This window comes from Haliotis asinina, chromosome 14, assembly GCF_037392515.1.
Source record: "Haliotis asinina isolate JCU_RB_2024 chromosome 14, JCU_Hal_asi_v2, whole genome shotgun sequence".
In the NCBI taxonomy this organism is placed as follows: Eukaryota; Metazoa; Mollusca; class Gastropoda; order Lepetellida; family Haliotidae; genus Haliotis; species Haliotis asinina.
Window position 1 is genome coordinate 32637800 of NC_090293.1, and position 20720 is coordinate 32658519.

The 20720-nt window shown below is 40.2% G+C and overlaps 1 protein-coding gene across 1 annotated transcript in view; it reads left to right on the forward strand.

Moving 5' to 3' along the window:
• The first annotated feature begins 3464 nt into the window (after positions 1-3464).
• Positions 3465-20720, forward strand: part of LOC137260761 (uncharacterized) — a 40048-nt gene continuing 22792 nt past the window's right edge. Inside the window, exon 1 of the mRNA XM_067798337.1 lies at positions 3465-3642. Within this exon, the coding sequence (XP_067654438.1) occupies positions 3465-3642 (178 nt within the window). The remainder of the gene's footprint in view (positions 3643-20720) is intronic.

Below are 20720 nucleotides of genomic sequence, written 5' to 3' on the forward strand. Positions count from 1 at the left end.
ACATCTTTATTCAAATAAATTAGAATACGTGTATATGGATGACAAATTCTTTAATACTAGAATACTAGAACAAATTCTTTGATACTAGAACCCCATACAGGTTCTTGTATCGTTTTCAAGTGTAATTGATACAGAGAGAGAACAGGCGATATATACAACGGTAAACTAATTAACAAGTGATGATAACAAAACAAAACAAAAAAAACAAACAAACAAACAAACAAACAAACAACAAAAAAGATACACATAGAAGCCCGTCGTACACAGGGCATAGCATGAATAAAACTATTTAAGCCAGTGAGGTACGCAGAGCAGATTGTTTTTACGTGAGGTTAGTGTGGTTTGATGAGCTCATCGTAAGCCGTGGGGATGGTGTAGCCTTGGTCTCTGTTATTCAGAGGTCGGTATCGTTTGATGTTGATAGCTTCTCTTATTATTCGTTTGGTAAAGTCTGATTGGTTCTTTGAAAGGATGGTGTAGTCAGTCCAGTTGATTTGGTGATCGGGATGAGCCGCTATATGATCTGAAATGGCTGTAATCTACAAAACTGACTGCAACTGTGGGCACTCATACATACGAGAAACATCCAGGCCAGTCTACATCAGAATCAAGGAACATCAGACATCAACCATCAAATCGGACCAGAAATCGGCCATTTTAGTGGAGTATTTCCTTATTATTAAGATGTAAAGTATTGGCGAATGATCGTTCTTCGTTTAGTAGAGACTATTTTTATTTACAAGAGATATATACATTTTAGCTTGGTCACTCTGTCAAAGGCAATAAATTTACATGATTTGCGGTATTATTTTTTTCTCACTTTTGATCTGGTGAAAGTTAGGTTTAACTTCATTTCTGCTCACAGTAAATATTCTTCTTTACTATCAGACAGATAAGGTGTAGAGGGTTGTTATTTTCCCCCTTAAAATCAAATGATTTATTTACTAATGTAAATTCAATTTGTCCTTCGCCCAATATCCACAGTTATGAGGACATTTCGGTCCCCACTTCCTTTACAAAACCATAGTACTCAAACAGTAGATGCAATACAAACTCTCGTGTCTGTTTACAAAATGTGCAAGATGGTGATTTTCTAATTCCAGTCTTGTGTCAATAATTGTTAAATGTTAAAGTATTTTCAGTAATTTTGTATTGGAAACATTTCAAATTTTCACTGTGTACATTAATTAGGTATTAAATGTATACATCCCAGTCACCCTGGGGAAATCGTCTTCCTAATATTTCTTCCCATGAAGACATTAAATATCTTTTAATATCAATAAATAAAGTCATTTTATACTTCCATATACGTCTTTTTCTTCTTTCAAATAGAAGAGTTCGGTTTCAGATCATAGGGATAACGCATATTTATGTGTAGTCAACAGACTATGGAGTATGGTTTTAAGCTTAAGGATGTAGGCGAATAGTGCGAGCATTCCCGGGAAGCAGAAAGTTGTTGTTACAGTATAGTGTCCTTGATGTTGTTCCGGTTTTGTTATAAGGTATTAAGTCACAGGGTGCCGTGAGATTCTGAACTATATTGTGGTATGTGATTTGAATTTGAGTTTAACTCACTGGGAATATTATACTGATTAATGTGTTCACTCTATCGGTGCCATAAAGTACATGCATGTCTTGCATATTGTATATATACCTCTAAGTTAAAATAGTAGCATTATTTTCGAAGTGGCTCAAGACAGTTAGGAGAGTTCGATTACAAGTTCCAAAACTTAAAACGCCGATACTTATTTGAGACATTTAATGGACAGTCAATGTTGCTCTTGTGGATATCGGAGTGAAAACGCCCTAAACAATTTGTCACCTCGGGATAACTATATTCAGATTCAGTAAGAATTGTTATGCTTAGGGTTATCAAATGGATATCATTATGAACGGACACAAAGAACTTACAGACACTAAAAATTAGAAATAGTTGAATCCGTCCACGATTTTATCATCAAGACACAACGCTTATAAACTTACCTGAACTTAACTTGACCTTCGAGAATGGAACCACATGACACCGACATGCCCAGAACAAATAAGAACTTGGAGGGTTGGCAGGGGAGGTTAAAGAAGACTGTTGCAAAGGCCAACCCTAATGTTTTCGAGATGATAAAATTTTCGCTGGAGGAGCCAGAAATACAGTAACTACTTCACAGTCAGAACTGAATTGTACATGTAATGAAATGTATCTCTACTATTGGTATAACTGCTGCAAAAGTTGATATACAGCGGAAGTTGTCTAAACCGGCACTCGTCGGGACTGAAAGGTTCCCCAGGACGTCTCGTTTAGCATCGTCGGATTTCAAACTGATCTGGAAGGACAGGCGTGGCGTCCCAGGAACGATGACGTCATCCGTGCCCAGCATTGATCATGCACTGATTACTGGTGATGATCACCTACCCAGTGCCTGGGAAATCAATTATACGCAAGGCTTCACCAATCATCTGCCAATCCACTGTTACTGCATCATCTTAGCTTTTGTATATTGTTAGACTATCATCCACCCACTATTGTACACCAATCAAATACACTGGCTTCTACTGCTTAATCCATTGTAACAACACCAGCTTTTGTATATTTTAATTCTCTTTTCATCTTCTATGTTTTAATTGTGTATACATTCTTAAGATCACTCTGGCTTCATGTACATTACTAGTATATATATGTTGTTTAACTGTTAGTTAGCATCCAGCTGACGAAGGGGTAAGGAATAGCCCAGAAACGTCGTGAAAACAATAAAGAAGAAGTTGACATCCATAACATTTTGTCCTATATTAGCTATGCTGTGCTGCGCTCATAACGCATGCGCAGTGAATAGGCTTGCGGAGCTTGAAACAGTATGCCTGTCTGGAGTATGAACTCGTGTGTACACAAACAAGTAAATAATCTACTCGTGACATTAAAAATCACATGTTGATTATGATTAGCAGATTCCGTCACAGAGAAAACTCCATGTCTGGTTTATTGACACCTATATGCCTGCCTGCCTGTCTGTAATGACAATATGCATTATGCAACTTCAGTCACTGACCACATGGAATTTGAAATTAACACCTATTGGGCTTATTGGCCATAAACAAAGAACCGGCTAAAAGTATCGGCAAATGAACCAGTGGCCAATGAAAAAGCTTCATCACACTTGAGATCATTACCACCGGCTCTGTTTGGGTTCAGTATCTTGGCTGCTTTGTTTCGAGGAAGGTAAACCCAAGTACAAAATATTGGACTTTTGATTTGTGATTAAGCGCTTAAAATTTTGTTTGTTTTGCATTTTACACGTCATGAATAAGTTAACTGTGTTTGATTTTTTTGGTTGCATGTGACCTTTAAAAATATATAATGTATGTTCAATAAATGGCCATAACCATGGCCAAAGGTGGTTTGGGTGGTATGATATGGCAATGAGGCCCAGTTGCTTCACGATGTTCGCGCGGACGCCTCGTGCATGTAAGGCAACATGGTCTACGCCCTGCTAAGAACGACCGTCAACGAATATTACGATGACCTGGGGCAGGAAGAAAATGTAGCTCCTCTTATGTTTCCAAGTTTCCAACTTTATGCCTTGGCGAGTGCAGCCGGTCGTGATGATTTGAAAGATGTGCCTCAGCATGCCCAAGACGTCTCGAGCGACATCTGTTGGCCTCCTACCATAATGAACCCTTCCCAGCGTTCGATTTTACCTTTTGGCAACTGCGACGACTAGAGCCTGCAAACCATTCGTGGATCTGTCATGGACAACATATCGATGAGCACATCGCTCGCGTAAAAAAAACCCCCAAAACAAAACAAACACCCAAAAAAACAAGGACAAAACAAAAACGAAACAGACAAACAAACATACAAAAAAAAACAACAAGAAACACCAAGAAACAAAAAAAATAATAGAAACTACAAACAATTAAGCGCCCCCCCCCCCCCCCCGCAAAACCAAAAAAACCCTACCCACCAAAAAAACCACAAACAAACAAACAAAAAACAGAATTCGAACAAGTGGAAGATGGCGACACCATCGACTGAGTTCTAAACGAGGACACCAAGTTGGTCTACAGGATTAAAACGTTGTTCCGGGAACAAGGCATCACCAGTTTAAGGCAGAGGGGCAACACTAACACCACCAACCTCATGAGGTGGTGCTGGTGGCACTGAGTTCAGGGGCTGGATAAAAAATATTTCGTAGGAGCCTTGACGAGAAGCCGCGGACGCCCCGCTTGTCATGTTGGGCAGTATCGTGTCCTGGATGCTGGGCTTCTTGTCGAAAACGGCCACGTGGCTCAGTCAAAACCTGTGAGCGGTTTTGATCGGTGCGGCCGGCCTGCTGTACATGGCTGGTAAAGAACTTTTAACCAAATGAGGCACACCCCGACGGGAATGCCGTCGACCACGAGTGCCGTTTTCGGGACGATTCACTAGTACGTGTGGGTGGTGGGACGTGGAGGGACGTGGTGGATATTGATGTCAGGGTTATTACCCAGTTTCTGATCCGTGGTGGCGATGGTGATTTCGTTGTTGTAGTGAGCGAGTGAGCTTAGTTTTACGCCACACTCAGCAATATTCCAGCTTTATGGCGGCGGTCTGTAAATAATCGAGTGTGGACCAGACAATCCAGTGATCAACAGCATGGACATCTGTGCAATTGGGAACCGATGACATGTGTCAACCAAGTCACCTAGCCTGACCACCCGATCCTGTTAGTCGCCTTTTGCGACAAGCAGAGTCACCTTATATGTCAAGCATGGGTTGCTGAAGGCCTGTTCTACCCCGGACTTGCACGTGTGTTGTATAATTAGATATTTACAAACATTATTAGATATGATCTAGTAATAAGTTGGTGTGATGAAGTATTTGTGCGGGAATGGTTTTAACGCTTCTCTATCCCCCATCCCCCATCCCCCTACACACATACACACTTACACACACACTTACAACTTATACACACACACACACACACACACACACACACACACACACACACACACACACACACATACACACACACACACACACACACACTCTGTGTCTTTCTCTCTCAGACAATTGAATGATATGAATTAATGATGAAATTGAACAAAATTAGATTTGGTTATGTATGAGAAGGTAGACGGGCCTTTTCCTAAGAATTGTATATTACACAGTCGACATTGACATCTCCTTTTCCCTCTCTTTCTCTCCCCCTGTCTGTTTTCCTCTCTCTATCCCACCACTTCTTTCCCTTCTCTCTCCCATCCTCCCTCTTTCTCTCTCCCCCTCTCTAGTATTGGTTAAAGATTACTTGGGTTAAAGCGCCTAGAAAGATCACGGAAAGCTTTTAACACAGAATACCTGGTGTGAACAGATATATGAGATATGACGTCAAATACCCCACTAATCCCCCCCCCCCACAATACACACCATATGGGCGTTTCTTTCACTCCTTTTTACCTGCTCTAATAGTTTTTGCGTTGTCATCAACCTTTTACTCAGTCATCTGTTTGATGGTACATATGCTCAGGTATGTTCCCGACGGGATTTCATGAGAATTACAATCGAGATTGAAAACTTCATACTAGCTGACACACAACAGTATAATGGCCAGTTTATGAACCAGTAAATCATTACATTAGTGGCCTAAGTGAAAAGTCGAGGCATATGTAATTCATAATTTCTGTTCAGCTTGTCTACCCAATGTATATATACGTGAAATGAAGCATATCGTGATCTACACATCATTTAATGAGATGACCTGTTTTTGTATGATGGTGTGGGATGTTGCAGGGTTCAGGTTAGTGACCTATCTCTGGCCTATTTTTCTCGGATCAGAGGATAGAGTTTGAGATAATAATAAAAAAATAGCCGATAAAACAGGCGACAGTCTCAACATTTTTTCCCGGTTGATTCGAACTGATTATTCGAATGTGAAAGAAATTGTTGAGATCAGTGTCGCGATCTACTGTGATGGTGATTCATGTTTTGTCAATATGACTTTAAGAGGTGATATCGTTTTTGTTATATTAAATAATAAGCTCTCCCGTTCATTTTTAACCCATGTTGACGTTTGCAGTGCCACGATGAATGGGCGGGACAGCCTGATGGTTCAAACGTTCGCTCGTCATACCGAAAACTCGGTTCGATTCTTCACATGGCTACAATGTGTGATTTCTGTCCCCCGTCGTGATACTGCTGGAATATAGCTAAGTGAGGCTTAAAAAGGTGAGTTTGGTTTAAGCCACTTACAGCAATACCATCTCAGTGGACATAGAAATCACCCCACACATTGTGAGTAAGTGAGGGAGAGTTGGGCTTTACGCCACTCACTCACTCACCCACCCACCCACTCATTCACTCACTCTTTAGTTGTGAGGATCACAGGAAGGAATAATTCATCATTGATGCGACCAAGTGGATTGGACGGTCAAGCCTAGTAAGAACTTAAACATCCAGCAAACAGTGAATAGTCACTTCGACCTTTGATTATAGTTTGCGTTTTGTTTGACGCCGCTCAAAACATCATTCAAACTATATAGAGGCGGTCTGTGATTGAACTAAGTAATCTAGTGATCAACATTTTGAGCATCGATCAATGTAATTGGGATAAAACTATATGTGTCAACCAAGTCCTCCTGGTTCCGTTAGTCCTCTATTACAACAAACATGGGTTGCCGAAGACCAGTTCAGTTCAGTAATTCAGTATTTAGATTATAGACGATAGTTTGGTTTACCTGGTGTTTAAAGCCGCACTCAGCAATATTACAGGCGGTCTGTAAAGAATCGAGCTCGGGCTAGACAATCCAGAGATAAAAAGCATGAGCATCGACCTACGCAATGAGCAAACCTGGCCATCCGATCCTGTTAGTCGCCTCTGACGACAATCATGGGTTGCTGAAGATCAGTTCTAACCCAGATCTTCAATATTCGGATTATAGACGTTATCTCAGTTGGAGACATGACACTTGTCTAGATACGAACAGAGGTCATGATTGCAAAGAGTGAGTGAGTTTAGTGTTACGCCCCACTCAGCAATATTCCAGCTATACGGCGGCGGTCGTGGATATAAGGGTCACCATAGTATATTGTACTATGGACTACAGTAAGGGACATTCTCGCGATCTCGAACTTTGGCCAAAATCTCGCTTTCTTGTGATCTCGCATTCTCGCACTTTTGGCATTTAAATGCTCAACTCTACAGAATATGCTTCTTTTGTCTGCGAGGCATTGGCAGAATAAGTCATCCCATCAGTCGTGATGCAGTACACGGTTTTCTAGGGGTCTTTTTATAATCAAGACTTTATTATTGCAATAGCTTCTTTTCGGTATTTCTGAGGAGCTCCTTTCAGAATTACAAAATGTCCGAATTTCAGCCTCACGACTTCTAAGCGCTCCCGCATAACACATGGCATGAAAAACCTGAGCTGTTTTCCTGTACAAATACCTCAATGGCGAAGGTCTGGAATACTTAAAAGGACTTATTCGAAAAGTCTGAATCTGAACCTACTTTCTGTGCCTCGTTTCAAACTGCAAACTTTTCAAAGGAATTCAATTCTTACAAACGACTGGTCAAGTCTCATCTATTTTCATTATGACTAGTTACAAAATCCCTTATTGTATATATGTATTACTACCGACAGAAAGTAAGGGAACCAAGAAATTGAATGTAGATGACTTTGACTGTGACAGGGTCCGTTCTCGTGGCGTATCTCCCAAACGCAACATCCAATGACAATGGAATTTCGCATAATGCATGCCCAGCACGTGCTACACGTGCATACAGAACTCCTGTAAATGTACTGGAGAAGTCGCAATCACTAATGCAATAGAGATTGACACTTACTGACAGAAATGCCTCCGAGGCAGTGTCTCGGTGAATCAACAAAATGGAGAATTGTGGGGTTGCCCGGCAGATGGGTAAATCAAAAAGTGTAATTTCACGCCTGTGGGATAAGTACCGTCAAACGGGTGGGGTTGCAACGAGACCTGGGCGTGGTAGACCAGAATCAACGACACCACGACAGGTGACCATGATCGATGTGGAGGTGTAGTGTCATGGTGTGGGGTGGGATTACACATGACAGACGATCAGATTTGGTCATCATTAACGGAGCCATGACTGGTCAGCGATACGTTGACCAAATATTGCGTCCTGTTGTGGCTCCATTGGCTAGAGTTATCGGCCGAAATTTTGTATTCCAAGATGATAATGCCAGACCACATCGGGCCCGAATTGTCTCCGCTTATCTCCGACAAGAAGGTATCCAGACATTGGACTGGCCCTCTAAGTCTCCAGACCTGTCCCCAATTGAACATCTCTGGGACGTTCTTGGTCGAAGGGTGTACGCCAGGGACCCAGGACCCGCCAACCTGGCCCAGCTTGGTGCAGCTCTCCAAGAGGAATGGCGGGCAATACCACGGGCAACCATCCGGAAATTGATTAACAGCATGCCATCAAGGTGCCGTGAATGTGTTGCCCAACATGGTGGACACACGAGATATTGGACTTGACGCCTAAAATTGATTTAGTGAATATTTAAAGCAGTTTCAAATTCGCTATTATTTCAATAGTTCCCTTATGTCTTGTCGGTAGTATAGTAGAAGCTGTCAAAACCGGCATCTGACTAATCCAGCAAGTTGTCAACACCGGCATAAAACCCAAGTCCCTCCCGTGGCTTGTACACTTATCATCAGCTCTGCAATCCGGCATATTCTCTAAAACTGATTATTTCCTCAGTCCCAATGTGTGCCGGATAAGACAGCTTCCACTGTATTGTCCATCCACTTTGTTAGCATGTAAAGCATGTGCATGTGCATTGAGAAGGCCTAGTATAGGTTCACATTGTGTTATTGTTCTGATGAGTACAAAACTATTAGCTCACGTTTGTTCTAATTACTATTAATTCCACATTTAACAAAGATCAGCACTTACAGTAGAAACCGTTATTGTGGTTGGTCGCTACTGTGTGGAATCTCAGAAAGTACGTCGAGAGGGCAACAGCGCGGCAACGCGACAAATGCCATACCCCTGCGTATCGTGATTATTGTTCATGAGTTATAAAAATATATTTAGTGCGACGTCGGGAGATAATGACGAATTCGAGTATGGTGAGACTTCAGTGAAAACGATTTGAATGGGATATTCTGAAACCGATTTTGGTTACATTTTAATGAAAGCTACTTTGGTGATTTTTGTGAGATATTGTTGAAATCGATTTGGGTGAGATGTTGATGAAGTCGATTCTGGTGAGATATTGGTGAGAGCAATTTTGTGGAGGCAAAAATGAAAAATGTTTTGTTGATGTAATCATTTAAGCCAAAGATTCTGAGCAAAATCTCGTTATTTGCCTGCAAAACCCGCGAATAAATTGCTTTGTGCTTCTCTACCTAGGACATTGTATTTGCCATTACAACCCACCACAGAGATGATACGACTCCCAAAACTCACATATCATGTAAAGTTGATACGGCACACGTAGCTGGAGGTCAGTTCTGAACGGTCTGACATACGACCATATGTGACAGTGTGCGTTAATGGGCCTGGTGGTGCTCACGAGCGGATCTGCAGAACTGTTGAGGCGAAATGGAATTACTTACACTATGATAGATCCCTATCAGCTGAAACACCTGCTGGGATGAAGCGATGCTAATTACTGGCAGCAGTTGTTGATGACACATGGTGTCATTTTTGCACCTGCGACACAAAGACTAACTGTTGTCTTCACTGTCACTTCTTAGTGACGAAGACATGTAGGATAATTAGACAGCATGTTGTCTTCATCGACACGTCTACGTGACGAAGATATGTAGGATAATTAGACAAATTGTTGTCTTCATCGACACATCTACGTGACGAAGATATGTAGGATAATTAGACAAAGTGTAGTCTTCACCGACACATCTACGTGACGAAGACATGTAAGCTAATTAGACAAAGTGTAGTCTTCACTGTCATATCTACGTGACGAAGACCTATTGGATATGGATGCAGACTGTGGTCCAAACTGTCACAGTGTTCGAAATAACCACTAGCCTGGAGGCCCTATGCTAGGTAAATCTCCCTCCGGCTAGAAAAATAGTAAAAAATAGAATCACAGCAGTCCGGTTTGCTAGCGCAAGTTTTCAGTCTGTGAAACATTCTCTTCGAGGCCTTTTTTCATTAAACTTTCCTAATTCTCTTAGTATTTTATGTTTCGTTTTCAAGCTGTCAATTCTGAGCTTATTGAAACAACACCGTGCTTACGTAGGTTAAATCCTTATCCGTTTCTAAGACGCGTCGTGATAAGAAGTGTTAAGAAATAAACACCAGTCAAAAAGGCCGACGTATCCTGACAATGTGTAACGTTGATGTTTAACTTTGAACTTTATGAAAGAAATAATAAACAACTACTAATGAGAGTTTTGTATATTTATTAGTTTGGCTAGTAAATTTTCATTCGGGCTTTTAACATAAGACTTGGCACGGTTGGTTAGTGATCCTGAAAAATTATTTCATACACTGCTATGGAGGCAGACAATAGTATTAACTGTCACATCTACGGGACCAAGACCTGTAAGCTATGGAGGCTGACTCTCGCTCATCTAGGTAACCAAGACATCCAGTGTACAAAAACTACAGTGTCCACGGTCCCACTGTCATCAAGTTAGCTCACCATCTCCTCGCTCTGTGTGCTCTCATAAATCTCAAGCCGAAAATTATCAAGGCACCTGAAAACGCTTTAAATATCTTCGTGGAGGTCACCTTTATGGGACATTAACTCTAAACAGCAACTGGAACAGCGACCGCCTGTTTCCATTCCCGTAACACTGGGACACGATACCTCGTCCAGCGGTGTTATGGATACAAATTCCACGTTGTGCTCTTAACATAATAATAAAAATTCAATTTTAGGGTGAAGTTATTTGGGAACAAAGTTGCAAACATGTGTTGGTATGATGATGTAATGATGTGTCATCGGCAAAAACAACTGACAGCTTTTCTGATATTGCTCAAGCTCAGTTAAATATGTTTCGTCAGGTTTTTCTTTTGTACGCAGCATCTATCCAGTCAGGAAAGGCTACGTACAACTGGAAAGATGTAAAAAGACAGAGCATTGCGGCACGAACTGTAAAAGTCTCAGAATCATATACTTGCAGATTATAATCCCGGTAACACATGCTGGTCAAACAAGGCCGTGCACGACCAATTCATATCAGAAAGTCTGTGTGATTAAACAATGGTCAAAGTTCCTTTCAAATTCAAGATGAGCTTTACGTGGATAAAGGTGTAGTGTGATTGAACAGAGGATTGGTAATTGACTCCATTGGTGAAACTTCATGCCCGACGTTCACACGTTGACCGTCGATAGTCGACAAGGACGCTACGGTAGGACGTCGGTCGTTGATGTCAAGGGCGGCAGCACGGGAAATCCGTATGTTTTCGAATGATTGGTTGGTTTGTTGTTTAACTCCACACTCTGCTATATTTCAGTTATATTGCAGCGGTCGTTAGGTAAGCGAGTCTTGAGCTGGCAGTCTAGTGATCAACAGCATGAACACTGATCTACAAAATAGGGATACGATGACAGGAGTCAGCAAGCCTGACCCCCCATCCCCGTTAGTCGCCTCTTATGACAAGCATTGGTTTGTGAGATCAATTCCACCCGGATCCTCACGGGTTGTTTTCGAATGAGTCAGGTTTACTTTTGACTTCCTTGAAATGGTCAACATATTCTGGCGTAGATGGAATCAAGGTTCATGACGTTCATGCTACCCAGCACGATTGTTTTGCTGATTAATAATCGCGAGGGGTAGGAGCACTGCTCACTGAAATTGTCTTAAAAAAGGCCTTACAACTTGTTTCGTGGTAACACTGAGACAGAGTAAGACTGTTTGAGGCATTTATTGTGTTGTGATGATACTATTTCTGTCTGGCAGCTTTGTTAGCCAAATCTAATCTGATATCTGTAGCAACTAGCCATCGTCCTGCTGTCAAGATTTCTGCCATCGGCAACAGTGCGTTAGGCTGTATGTTCGTTTCCGCTTGCCATGTCAGTTTGACGCTATCTATTTTTCACATAAAAAGATTCAGTGTGAAAAGTTAACCCATTATGGTTTGACGGACGACAACTGATATACAAGGCTTCAGACATGACAGCAATGATGACTGGAAGAGTCTATTTTTCGACCTCCCAATTCTTTTGTATGCAATGTTCAGCCTAGGTTTCCAGGGGACAATAAGGCTCGTGTTAAATGTCTATTTGAACATATGTTTGACATCACGGCAAGGGTTGCAATGTTTTACACGTCAGTGGTAACCATATGATCTGTTCCCTTCGGGGATAACTGGGAGTGAGTGTGTGAGTGAGGCATTCTAGGTTGGTTGGTGGTTGTTGTTTTAGGTCGCGCTCAGCAATATTCCTGCTATGCGGCAGAGGTCTGTAAATAAATCGAGTCTGGACCAGACAATCCGGGATTCAAGAGCATGAGCATCGATCTGCGCAGTTGGGTTACGATGACATGTGTCAACCACGTCAGCGAGCCTGACTACCCGATCCCGTTAGTCGCCTTTTACGACAAACGTAGGTTATTGAAGATCGGTTCTATACCTGATCTTCATGGTTATCACAACTAGAATGTCCTTGAGTTCATTAATGACATGTCTGCTACAGATATAAACTGTCTGTAAGGCACAAAGTCTGTGACGTCATAGTGAGTGAGTGAGTATGGTTTAACGCCGCTTTTAGCAATATTCCAACAATATCAAGACGTGGAATATCAGAAATGGGCTTCGCATATTGCACCCGTGTGGGGAATCTAACTGCGTGACGAGCGAATGCTTTAACCTCTAGACTACTTCACTGCTTCGACGTCATAATGAGTGCGAATTTGTGCAAGATGTAAATGTCTTATGCTTCAGTGCACAAGTACATACAAAGCTACACTGGAAAGGTTATAAAATCATACTTTTGAATTAACTTTAGGTTCTAAAAGCTTGGTGACATATGTTCTATTCAATAATGTACATCACTGGTACAAACTGTAATGTCATAGAATGATGACGACATAGATAATACTGTTCTGCGTCGTCAGTTGCTATGAAGATATATTTATTAATTTCTACTTTTTTGGGTCGCAAAAGTACAAAATCCAGAGCATGGATTTGAACTCGCATCTTGAACATAGGTTGTGTATTTTTACCTTATAAGTGTAAGTTAGAGTTAACTCCCCGTTTTGTTTCCGGTACAATATGGGCTATGAGGGGAAGAGATTCCGGTAATATCTAGATGGTCGTAGTGTGGCATGGCTGTTATTAGATAACACAGAACACTATCAAGTATACACCGAACCAAAAGAAACGCTTGCTCCTGTTTTAATGATGAAGGAACCCATCTTCAACTGGCGCTGTGATGCGTGGACGCCCACTACTTGCTCTGTCTATTGTGACCCTAGGGTCTCCGTAGCACTGAATAAATCTAATACCCGTGATACGGTGACAGATGGCGTAGGCAACAGCATTGTATGTCGACCTCATCTGCACCATCTCAACGTCTCATTCTCTCTCCATTCTCTCTTAATGGTGGCATATTTCTCGTACGTGTGTATCATATCATGCAAGTCCCTATGGAATCATTCTGCACGTGAAATGGTAGCAAATACTGCTTGAATGTTGCTACGTTATAGAGATTGATATGTCTATGTCTGCAGTTGAAATGGAAAAAGGTGTTACTTTGCAAGCAAAAATGTTAACGTAAGTTTAGATGTTCCTAAACACCTTCAAAATATCAAAGACACGTATTACTTGCCTAATGAAAATCAGCAGGAAATGTTTCAAAAGACGGAAACCAGAGGAATGATTGTTTTACAATTATACACACTATGCAACATTTGTTTCTTGTTTTTGTAAAATGGTGAATTTAAATGGTTTATTTTTGTCACCTATTTCAAAGTTTCTGTTTGGTGAGTGAGTTTAGTTTTACGCCGCACTCAGCAATATTCCAGCTATATAGCGGCAGTCTGTAAATAATCGAGTCTGGATCAGACAGTCCAGTGATCAACAACATGAGCATCGATTTAAGCAAATGGGAACCGATGACATGTGCCAACCAAGTCAGCGAGCCTGACCACCCGATCCCGTTGCTTACGACAAGCAAAGTCTCCTTTTATGGCAAAAATGGGCTGTTGAAGGCCTATTTTACCCTTTCACGAGTCCTTTCTTTTGGACTTATTGGTTTATTTCGCCATGGACAGTTTAACTCTTCTGAAAAATATGCATTTCACATAATTATGAATGCATTTGAGATTTTTTTCTCTCCATGTAATTTGCATGAAAATGTGTTGTTAAGTTTTCTTGTGAAGTAATACGTTCTAACATATCTGTCATGGATGTTAAGTAATTCATAAAGATAGGAGGGCAACATTTCTTTTGACATTTAGTGTATAAGGGATGGTTGTTGAGATTCACAGGAGGGGGGGGGGGGGGGTTACTTTGGATTTTCGCTCATCTGTCTGCTAACACGTTTCAAGCGGCCTCGTCTACACTTAACTTTCAACAGCTGTCAACAATCATCAGTCGGTACATCTGTTTTCCACTGGTAACATCAATGCTTTGGTGACTACATATTTGAGACCGTGCCTCAATATGTGACCCAAAAGTATCGTATAAGAAATATGTACTGTCATTCATTGTAACCTTGTTCAGTCAAAACTGACAATATAGACTCACAAGGGGACTCACAAGCCTTTTATCACAGTAATTTCTAAGCCGTAACACAATGACTAAGTTCATCACACACGAAGAGCCGTTGAGCGGGTAAAGATCTTCTGTAGATAAATGAGTTTTGACAAGAACGAATATTTTGACTCTGTAATCTATCTTTGTATTTTCTCCTACAACGTTTTACCTCGTGCCTGTAACAGTGGCAGTTTTAGTTGGGCCCTTGGCAATTGGACTTCTCTTTCAGCTCCTCTCATTTCCCTTTGTTAGGAGTAAATCATGGAATCGTATTCTTCGTTACAGGAATTCCTTTCCTGATCTCGACACCCACAAGGAGTAAGTGAGTTTAGCTTTACGTCGCTTTTTGCAATATTACAGCGATACCACGGCGGGGGGTCACAGAAATGGGCTTCACACTATGTACCCAAGTGGGGAATCGAACCCGGGTCTTCGGCGTGACGATCGAACGCCTTAACCACTAGACTACCCAAACCGCTCCCACCAACGAGGAACCACGGCATCACGGCGTACTCTTCTGATTGACCAAACTGACGACCATCATCTGGATGACCACATCAACGACCTTCACTTCGCCTCTCAGTTGGTGAAATGGTTAAAGCATCCGCTCGTCACTCCGAGGACTCGGGTTCGATTCCCCACATGGGCACATATTGTGAAATCCATTACCTGTGTCCCCTGTCTTGATTGTTGGAATATTGCCATACTCACTCACTCTTAACTTATTTCCTGACCACCGTGATAGACGACTGCCAGGATAAAGAGGCATTCTGACATGGCTATTCTTTGGAATCAATGTACATAAATATAAATGTAAACGAACATCTGCATGTCACAATCCCAGTGTTAAAAAGTATCACAAGCTCTGGATGATATTTTCCTCTTCTACTTTATATTTTTACCGTGATCGCCACAGCTGCAGTGAACTCACGTTCTGCCCAAGGAACGGGTCAGTGATGCGAAAAGTTTTCGATTCCAGGACAAAACAGCTAAAATTAATTATACATGTATTGATACTATCCTACTTTACAATTTAAATTTCACCAATGAATATACATGGTATATTATTTCACAGCTATCTCTTTGTAAACTATAATATTTGCACATATTTTCGATTTACCAATTAGTATATTAGCAATTTGAAAAACACGTGTAAATACTGTGGATATCTTCTGTTTGTATCTTGAACACATTAGATATGTACTCTTTATGAAAAGGAAGGCTCTTGCAACCTTTGAAAAACATTACTGTCCAATGTAATGTTCGTTTTTCACTTAAATTGTTGTTCACACTATTCTCCAAGTATGACCACCCGATCCCGTTCGTCGCCTCTTACATGAAGCATGGATTACTGAAGATCAGTGCTAACCCGAATATTCACTAGTTGTATTTATATAAGATAAGCTCTTCACGACGATGGTCACATTTTCCGGGGACGTAATTCAAATATTGATTGTTTTGTTACAAGTCGCGTACGCCCAAGTGAGAGGCGTTCCCTTCTCCGTGCTTCCAACGCCATCATATCGCGTTAATTTCGCCACGGACCATATATAAGCATATGATAAATATTTATACACTCAGTGGGGAAATGATAAAATCATTCAACGTGTTAATCACGTATAAAGGAATTATAGACCGCCTGCTGTCAAGTGTGTCAAGTGTCGTTAAAATGGAAAATAAAATACTTTCGCATTCTGGATTTTGTGCTTATGTCTGACAGCAGCAAGAATGAAAAGGTCATTTTATGTCATTCTTCACCGGCGTCCAGCATACATGTATACTTTGTCAAAATATCTTCATAAAAGAAGTTGTGTCTTTCAAACGCGCTCCGTGTTAATGTGAGAAATAACCGTTTGAAGATTCTGTTAGAACTCACTAGGTGGCACGTAATATTTTTTGTAGATCGATGCTGTTGATCACTGGATTTTCTGTTCCAGATTCGATTATTTACAATCCGCCACCATATAGCTAGGATACTGCTGAGTGCGGGGTTAAACAACAACCCAACCAACCAACTTAAGAGGCGATTAACATAGCCGGGTTGTCATCACATCACACCTGCGAAAATGGATGCTCATAATGTTAGTCACAAGGCTGTCTTATTCAGCCTCGCCTTCGTCTATGCACACATAATATAGCTGGACATTAAGGCTGGTAACTTAAGGCTGAAGGGTTAATAGTGCAAACTGAATGTATCTAGACTGGACGAACCAAAGAAAATTACTAAATGTTTAGTTACAATCAGTAATTTGCTGAACATTATAGTTAAGGTACAGTTCCAGTGACATTGTATCGTACGCGCTGTGCTTCGAGTTTGCAGAACTCCGCCCATCGCTGTGATTATATATGTCAACGCAGTGCTTTGAGCTTGCTATACCGTAATTCAATGTTCAATAGCTGTGATTATATATGTCAACGCAGTTCTTTGAGCTTGCTATACCGTAATTCAATGTTCAATAGCTGTGATTATATATGTCAACGCAGTTCTTTGAGCTTGCTATACTGTAATTCAATGTTCAATAGCAATTGCCAATTAATGTCAGATCTAAATGTAACGCTCAATTTGAAAAAAATTGTTCAGTTAATAAGAAGCTCGGAGAAAACACGGTTGGGCGTAATTTCCGACATTGCTGGAATAGCACTGAGCCTGGCCTAAACGTTAGGTGGAGTGAAATTTGGTTAAACATGTTGTGTCGGAAACAGGAGAAAAAACTTCAAAAACTGAAAAAAGGAAAACAAACAGACAATGAAAAAAAACCCAACCAAACAAAAAAAGCCCCCCAAACCCAAATCAGAAACAAAACAAACAAACAAAAAAAACCCCGCCGTTTTTTCGTATGATAAACTTGGTAATAAAGACAAGGTTGACCAGTATTGATTAGATTCCCCTGACTACTGCCTTGCTGCACTGCGGGGAAAGGGATATAATATCTACTTTCTTTTGTACATCAACATGCTTTCCGATGGCTCTCAGGTCATGACCTCTCACTGATGGTTTATATCGATTTCATGCTGGTCTGTCACTCTGCAGGAATTAAATCCACAAGGTTGTCTCAAGAACTGATGAATAAAATCAACACTTAATATTAAAGTACTGTGGGAAATAGAATGAAGACCTTTTTCACATTTACATCTACAATTTAATAATGTGATATATATGAACGTGTGAAATATCTGTTCAACTGTTCGGCCTAACTACAATCTCAGTGGTAAGGAGATAGGACATGTAGAAAAATGACTTTATGAAGAGCGATTAGAGCAGTAATGAGCAATGCGGTTATTTTTAAAGTACAATGCTACTTATTTGGAACAAACCATGATATTGTGCGAATTGATGTGCAGTGATATTGTATTACAAAGAACACTTTTAAAATGCCCATTTTAAAATTAAACTTAGTTTCATTAGAAAATATAGCTGACGTAAAAATAATAACTTTAATACTGGAACTATTAAGGATGTCGCTACCAAGGAATCTCACTGTCACTATTAAAAGAACCAGGTAGGAAAGGTTGTCTCAAACGGTGTGTCAGGACGTTTGTCCTTTAGGGCAATTAAAATGGGGAGGTTAACGGCGTGTTATAGCAATATACAAATAGACATTGAGACATTACATACGATGGCTGATTTAAGCTTTTTCTATGAGTATCATGCTCTTCTACATTACTTAACATAAAGAGAGACATGCAAGATGCTAATCAGTGAATGATACATATTTAATACACACGAGAAGGCATAAACTATCTTTGAGATGACCCCTTATACCCGTAGCCAGTACATTTATTTCATTATTTCGACATACATTTCTATTTCCGACAGTACTTTAAAGATCACATATACTTTAGGGGGTGCAGTTGCATAAATCACTTAAAAACTGCTCATTTCGATCTTTAATTACCTTAAATCGACCTTTCTGACAACAGTACTAGTGTACAATTCTCAGCCGCAAACGAAATTTCAACCAATCAGAGCGGTATGGTGGCTCCGCTCTATGCGCGTCTCCGTGACGTAATAGTTGGTATAGATACGAGGGTCTATGCAGAATTCTTCTACATTTCAGGAGGGTAAACTATTTCGTTTACAGGTTTGTACAAACCTGAAATCGCGACAGATGCTTTGAAAAATGAAAGCTATATGTCCTCACAATCTACTATCGTTTAGTTTTGTCTCCTGCTTTGCCTAGTTTCCGAGTTAATACCCTTGTTTTCATAGACGATTCTGTCAAAATAACGTGGTGTCGCAAGGTTGTAATCCGTGTTAGGTGGTATAAACCTACACGTTATTTGTCATCATTCACTTGATGCTCAGTTAATGAATTTATAACAGGTATAATTAGTGGTAACGCCACTTAGATTACCCGACAAAGGTCCCCATTTGCCATTTCTTGTGTTTGGATCGATTAAAGGATTAACCGATAACACGCTGATTGATTAATTGATTAATTACTTTTATGCGGATTTAAATGGGGATTTGTCAACAGGCAGTGTTTATGTATGTACATTTACTAATCTATACTGAATACACTCTGTCGTGACTGTGTCTGTGCAAAAACAACACCCTTCTTTCAAAGGATTAACCGTCAATACATTGATTGATTGCTCATTATTGGCTAACTAAATTACTTCTTCAAAAGAATACCTGACATTATGCAATTAGTCGCCAGGTGAGTTATCTTGGGTAACCAATGAAACTATACCGCAATGTGAAACACCTGAAAGGATACATCACTTTTTCGTATATTAGACTGTTAAAAGACACATCACTTGGGAAATGTGCAGATGAATTATATCTCACTCGTTTTTGTGGATATTGATGTATACATTCCTCTAACAAGGTAATGGCCTGACATTGCTGCTATAATTTTAATTTGTTGAAAATTATGATTCATATAGGCAAAATATATAATGTCTAGATATTACATTCCTGCTATACATTCGCAGATCGCTTCTTTGTATTAAGTTTCAAAATGCATACAAACATGATTATAAGGTTATTAGGATTATGAGACCAAATATAAAGACGTATAGTGACAAGTGTCTACATACTGGTGAGTGAACGTTTACAAACCATGTAAATTTAGTTAGTGAAGAAATTTATCACGCAGTATTTTCATTTCCACCCCGACCTCGCTTATGCTACGTTACAGGGTGTGTCATGCAAACTCCTTTTGGTCATGATTCAAAAACATATTTAACTACTAGTAGAAAATAGGTTGGATTTTCTAACTTGATGAAAACAAACCACAATTTCAATAATTCTAACGGACTTCAGCCCGTGACTTCAAGATTTTCAAAAATGGCGGCACCCTGTCTGAGGATGGATGCTATTTAAGTTTGTTTTCATCGACTAACAAAATCAAAATTACTTTTCACTGGTAGTAAAATATGTATTTTGTCGATGGACATTTGGATTTTGCATGACCTTCTTATAACAATTTCACTGTTGGAAGCGAGGTGGAGGTCAATATAATATTACTTGCAATATTAACGTCACTTCGACCCCCACCTTGCCTCTGTGGAAGAAGTCGTTATGTTACAGGTTGTGTCATGCAAAATCCTTTTGGTCATGATTCAAAAACATATTTAACTACTAGTAAAAAGTAGTTTTGATTTTCTAAGTTGATGAAAACAAACCATAATTTCAATAATTCTAACGGACTTTAGCCCGTGACTTCAAGATTTTCAAAAATGGCGGCACCCTGTCTGAGGATAAATGCTATTTAAGTTTGTTTTCATCGACTTACAAAATCAAAATTACTTTTCACTGGTAGTAAAATATGCATTTTGTCGATGGACATTAGCATTTTACATGGCATTGCTTCTAACATAGCAATTTGATTCTTGGAAGCGGGGATCGATATAATATTACTTACGATAATATTGTCACTTCGACCACAACCTCGCTTCCGTGGAAGAAAGCGTTATATTCATGCAAAATCCTTTTGGTCAGCAATGTGTAGTAAGCAGTCTTGATTTTATAGACTCGATGAAACTTGAACTCCATTTTCTATCCTGGAAACGTGGTAGGGGACGAACCATCCG